General features: G+C 38.9%; 1 protein-coding gene across 1 annotated transcript in view; it reads left to right on the forward strand.

The window, feature by feature from the left end:
* CFAP54 (cilia and flagella associated protein 54) overlaps positions 1 to 6278 on the forward strand; it is a 125988-nt gene that overhangs the window by 1156 nt on the left and 118554 nt on the right. Inside the window, 1 exon segment of the mRNA XM_031057539.1 lies at positions 11 to 162. Within this exon segment, the coding sequence (XP_030913399.1) occupies positions 11 to 162 (152 nt within the window).

Below are 6278 nucleotides of genomic sequence, written 5' to 3' on the forward strand. Positions count from 1 at the left end.
TCCCGGGAAGGCGCCCCGGGGCCTTGCTAGCCGTCCGAAGGGTCTCCCCGAGCCGCTTCGCCTAGGGCAGGGTAGAAAAGGGGCATTTGCTCGCTTCATTTTTACCCGTTCCTTGGCAGCGTTTCCACTTGGGTTTGCAGAGCGATTTAGTTCATCTCTAAGGTATCCCCCTGCTCCCCCTTCCTACGGCTGGCACGTTAATAACCGAAGTTAAGGGAAGCCGGGTGTCTCTTTAGATCAATTTCTAGCTCATGTTTTCTGTATATCTTGTGGTGTTTTCTTTCCTTTGTCTCCTGCATTCATCAGTGCCCTTGTCCTCCTTGTGATCGCTCTGACAGCGCCAACCAGCTGCCTTCCTGCGCTTAGAATCTTTCTCCCCTCAAAGTGATCCAGTCTGTGTTTCCTCACTTCTCAGCCCTTTCCAGCCCTAAATTTCGTAGGCTTTGTGTGTCACTGAACGAGACCTAGAAGGCGAAAGCTAGCTAGGTGAAAGCCAGCTGTTCTGTACTGTTTTTTCACATTTCCATCACACAAAGAACACGATCTGCCAGGAAGGCCAAATCTGAGCTGATTTTAGCGACATGGTTTTGAACGTAAAGTACCAGGACATAGGTACACATGGGCCAGAATTTGGAAAATGGCTTGCTTTTTTCCCTTTGGACATCTGCTGACCCTTGCTGCCTACCTGCTCTCTTGCTTTTTTAAGTTCAAATTTGGTGTCACGGGGCCTTTTCCTATCTTCATGCAGACCAGGGTTTTATGGGTCTTAGCTTCCCCACCCTCCTGCGGATGCTGAGTGAGGCCAAAACCGCTTTGTTCTGCAGGCAGGTCTGTACTGTGCTGTGTCTAGGTGGAGACTAGAGTACATTTTCATTTGCAGAAGCAAGCCCCTGATCTTGAGGAACTCTGTGTGCAGCTTATTCGAGCCAGGCCTTCTCCACAGTAGGGCCAAGGGGGAGCTGCCTTCACAGGAGCAGTGCCAGCTGAAAATTCCCCTGCTTCCAGCTCTGTTGACCCTTCCAACAGCACAAGCAAACCAGAACACAGACAAGTATGTTTCCCAGTAAACAGAAGTCAATTTCTCTTGCCTAAAAAAGGAGTGCAAGCATGAAACCACTTCTTAAATGCACAGAAATTCACTTTGCTCATGCTGATGTAAATTTCTAGTGAAATCAGTTTAGGATAAAAAGAAGTAAACATGACTCAGAAACAAACGTTCTGTTTATACAGACTAAACATGATTACCACGGTATTTTTGCATGTTTTCAAGATGTAGGATAGCTACCTTACATTTGCAAAACTTGTGGGATTTTTAATAACACAGAGAAAGCAGACACTCAAGCTTTGAACTTTCTGGTAATGCAAAGATACCCCTTACAGATCTCCTTTAAAGCTCAAGACCTACCAGTTCCTGCTAGACCTACCAGTTCTCCTGATCTTTGAATGCTAACTAGATGATGTATGTTTTGTTTTATCTTATTCAATTTGAAGGCTATTTTGGGTACGTAGTAACATTAGAAATGATAGTGTGCAAGTTTATTATGTGCATGATTTGTAAAACAAGCTTCTGAGACAGCACAGTAACGAGTGCAGCATGTCCATTTATTGCAGCACATCCAAGTAAATGCTGTTCCACCTATGAAGTACAGAGGGAACGTGGGTTGGAAGTTTATAAAGCCGTCTTTTTATATATTAAAAATATCAGTAAAATATGTTCATTTTACTTGATTCATAAGTCCGCTGTTGATACTTCTGTTATTACAGGAAAAGTAATTATGGCAAATAAAGGAGGAAACTTAAAAAATGAGCAGTTAGCATGAGTCACCCAAGAAATAAGGGGTCAACACTGACTGCAGTGTAATTAGAGTATTTTAGGGTTTTCCACTTGTAATGGGGAGAATTATGAATTTTTAAGAGGGAAGAGTTTGTAATGATAGAACACTTGATATCCATTTGGCCTTTGTATCTGCCACTACCTCATGACCTCAGATGAAGATTTTCACATCTGGGCAAAAGACAGTGCAGAAGGAAGACAGAGTGACAGACTTAAGTTTGAAATGTAGGTACTGGGTTGATTGATTTATCCCATGGGTCTAGTTTTATAACTATAGCTATTGATTTGTTTTATTATTTAGTGGATTATGTAGCAATCAATCATATTTCCATCTAGCTAACCATGATGATTAATATTTTAAACTAGTTTTAAGATGGATTGGCTGGTGAGTGCAATAGGTCTTCTCTCTAATCCAGCTAGAATGGAATACACCCAGGTTACATGGAATGAATTATTGCCACTGGACAATCTGATGAAATCTACATCAGCCATTAGAATCTAAATCCAGCAGTAGGAATTCAGTGCTGTCAGGGGATTGAGATTTCCTGCTTTGAAAATGAACATTTTGGCTTCACCTCTACATTTCTTCAACAAAAGTATGTAGTTATTCTGTGACAGTAAAAGTATGGGAGTTAAATCAGTGGAGTTCACACAGCGGTAGATGGAAACCCCACAGAAACATGCATTTTTAGCACAATGTATGTGGAAAGCAGTTATCTCCCTGCCAAGAGGCAAGCTCAAGATTCTGTGTCACTGCATCAGGAGTCAGCGACCTCGCAATCAGCCAGCAGTGTGGGAAAGCATTGTGCTAAACTGCAAGGGATGTGTTCGTTTGCAGGGGAAGGACTGAAAGCCTTGGCAGGTTATTAAAAGAGGAAATGATTTCCAAATACAATATTCTGTTTTGAAATGCAATTGTTTTTTTCTATTGGATGCCAAAAATTTCTGAAGAATGCAATATCCTCTAACTAATTGTATCTGTGCTCTGAGAAAAGAAACAGGGCTATTGTTCTCCTCACAGCACGAGCTATTTATATGTTAGTCTGTGTAGCACTCCTTTCTGTAATGATTGTCTTCCACCTATGCAAAACTCCAATCCATTTAAAATAATCAAATTAAGATAGTTTCTTGCTGTTTTACATCAAGCTGATATTCATATAAAGCATTTTCCAGGTTACTTGGATTTAGTACAAGGCCTCTAGGCTAAATACAGTACAATTCTGTTACCTCACTGGACGACCAAACCCCTTCCTTTCTGATGAAAGGAAGCAGGAAGTAGTAACATGAAGGAGGCACCCCTTGAAAGAAGCAAAAATGAGTATACTTCTGCTAAGAAGAGCTCTAGCCATTTCTGTAACTGATAGCTGGTCATTGTTTTAGTTGCACTTTGCTTTAGCTGTCTATATTTCACATAAGCACATTGTGGAAAGTTACTATTTGTTATTGTAAACCTTGTTTTTGGTAAGCAGGAAAGAGTTATCAAAGTGAAAATAGTGGGGTGTTCATTATCTACACTTGAGATTTTCATTTGCATAGCTATACAGGTGTTTGGAGATTGATTAGCTGCTGCAGAAATTACTAGAAGACTAAGCACATTACCTGTGCTTAGTTCCCATCTCTATATTATCATTTTTAGCATGTAAATATTTGTAATATATGACATGACATATACATATGATATATTGTCACTGTTTTCTTCCTTTATATTGCTAAACCTTTTAGTTCCTGTATGTAACGTCACAATATCCTGTCACAATGCTACTTAAATATTGTTTCTCATTTCCTCACACTTTGCATCTCTAAATTTTGAAGAATATTTATCAGTCATGTAGATAATGATTTCAGTATCTTTAGAATATCAGAATTGATGCTTTTATTTATATCTGGCATTTGTGATATTTGTACATGCAAAGTATCTACCAGTTGTGTATATTTTTTTGATTTGGAGTACTGTTTAAGTGGAAAATCTAGTTTCATTGCTTGTTTTTTCTTGACTGTTTTCTTCTCCCAGATGGAGATTCCTCCAGCTAATGTAAATGAAGTCTTTCCATTAACTTCAGCAAGAGTCAGCTTAGTCCTTGTAGAAGGAAGTTAATAGCATGGAGACAGACTCTTTTTGTACAGTTCTGCCTGGGTTTGCAAACAAACACTAGACACTCCTTTATTTCTCTACTACTGCTCTGAAAGACAGGACATCCTGCTTTTCAAAACAAAAGATATTAAGCCTACTTCAACTAGGTCAATTACCATACTCAGATAGAAAATGGTGAGGTATTTTCTGTATTTTGTCTAAAAATTAGGTTTCTGCCTTGGACAATACATCACTATAAAACTCTAGCCTAGTGAAAGAAAGATTTTTTTTATTCTTTTTTTTTTTATATTTTGTTTACATTTTGTTCGAGACTAAAGGTGATGAAAAGAATTTGAGCAAAACAATGAAGATCTGCAGGTAATGAAAATTGGTCACTTGTATGTGCACACCTCTGCTGCTTGTACCTTTCAGGTACTATTCAGGGGTACAATTCTCCCTTTATGAAACAGAAATCTGAAATGGCAGGGGAAGAGGCTCCTATTTTTCTCTGTTTCTTTCATGCAGGTTCAGTGTCTCATACAGAATAGCTTCTTCATGGCAAGTAAATTGGCTCATAGAAATTTGCAGTCATTATTCACTGAATTGATTAGAAATGCCATCAGTGAGTCTCAGAACCTTTGTATCATTGCCAATTTGAACTACTTAGTGGATTTGAAATTAAAGCACAAAATACACAGAGACTCCTGCAGTTACAAGACTATAGGTGTCAAACATCTTGGTTTTTCCTTAATTGTAATGGTTGCTCTCTCCAAAGTGTTCAGGACTTAAATGAAATTGCTTTCAGTCATGATAGCTGGTTATTTTCCTGTAATACTGTTACATAAAACTTAAGCTTGTTCTAGCAAAGATGGTAGCTGTTCCAGTGAAGATGAAACCAGATCATTCTCAAATTTCTCTTTTTAATTCTGGACAGGAAGGTGTAGAGAGACATGGGAATAAAAGGAGTGGGAGCAGAACTCAAATCAGATGTAGAGAATATGAGGAGTATCAGAAAAGGCACGTGTAAATGGAACCAGTGTACATAGTGAATGCTGGAAATAAAATGAGACACAGGAAATCTGGGGATAGAATGAAATGAACTGGGGGAAACAAAGGCTACCTCAGCGAGAACTGAGTACTGCACACATCGTTTGCTGTATGCCACAGGTCAAGGGTATATGATATATTGTTCATGTGCAGAGACTTTCTTATATATTCTAGGGATCCCTGTGCATGCTCAGATCAACTACATTTTGGAGTTTTTTGTGCACTGGCAGCTGGTTGGCTGACTGCTTTGAAATTTATAACGGCAGCTTTTGAGATGTCAGTAAGAGATAGCCTTAGCAAAACAAGCACTACAGATAGAGAAGGGGAACAGGAGGAGAGCTGGGATGGATGAACAAGAATGCAAGAGAGAAGATATGGAAAACAAATTCAGGAAATTAGGAAGTAAGTAGATGTAGGGCTTTATCTGTGAGTCTAGGCCAAAGGTTTTTACCATTTTGTAATCTTAACAACACTAACTATGCAGGGGAGATAGGTAGAATTATGATGTTGTTTTTTATCTGCCCCAGCTAGTTGCCCTACCCTTCTGCAGAAAGTTGTTAGACCCTGAGAGAGAGGAGACAGAACCATACCTGTTTCCCTGTATAGTGTGGCAAGTAGCTTTAACCACCAGTGAGGACATAGAGGAAGGTGAGTCAGATGCCTGTAGTTTCTTCTGACACACCTCCTAGGGAGGGTACCCTCTGGCACATGGGAGGGACAAAGTGCTGAGGTCTGTAATAATTGTTTAAATTGCAACAGCTAGATCAGTCAGGCTTTTCTTAACTAATTTTTGCTGTCCTATGAATCCTGCTTTAGGCAGCTATGTGTATATTTATATGTTGGTGCTAGATTTGGAAGACTCCATCCAAGTAAGAGATAAAAAAGGGTGGCATAAAACCAGAAGAATACAGTTGGCAGCTCCTATCTGCTCATTGAAAGAAGTGCTTCCTCTTAGGTACCAATGAGAAATTTTAAATAGCTACATGTGCATTTAAGGCTGAATAAGACAATTGATTAAACTGATATGTAACCTATAGAATTTTTCTGACACTGAAAATACCAAAGTGCATCTTCAAATGAGGTTAACAAATTCTAAAGATATAAGGATAAAAAAAAAGAAGAGGTCACTCATAAATTCCAATTGATTTAAGTGTGGAATTCCTCACCAATTTCTTTTTGTGTAGCTGCTTGCTTTGCCAAATTGCTGATTGATCAACTAAACTATTCCCTAAATCAAGCACAGCATTTTTCAAATTCTGTTTCAGCACAGTATAAAATAATTACAGCTATAAACAAAACAAAACAAAACAAAACAAAAGCAGGAAT

Source organism: Geospiza fortis, unplaced genomic scaffold (genome assembly GCF_000277835.1).
Source record: "Geospiza fortis unplaced genomic scaffold, GeoFor_1.0 scaffold186, whole genome shotgun sequence".
In the NCBI taxonomy this organism is placed as follows: domain Eukaryota; kingdom Metazoa; phylum Chordata; class Aves; order Passeriformes; family Thraupidae; genus Geospiza; species Geospiza fortis.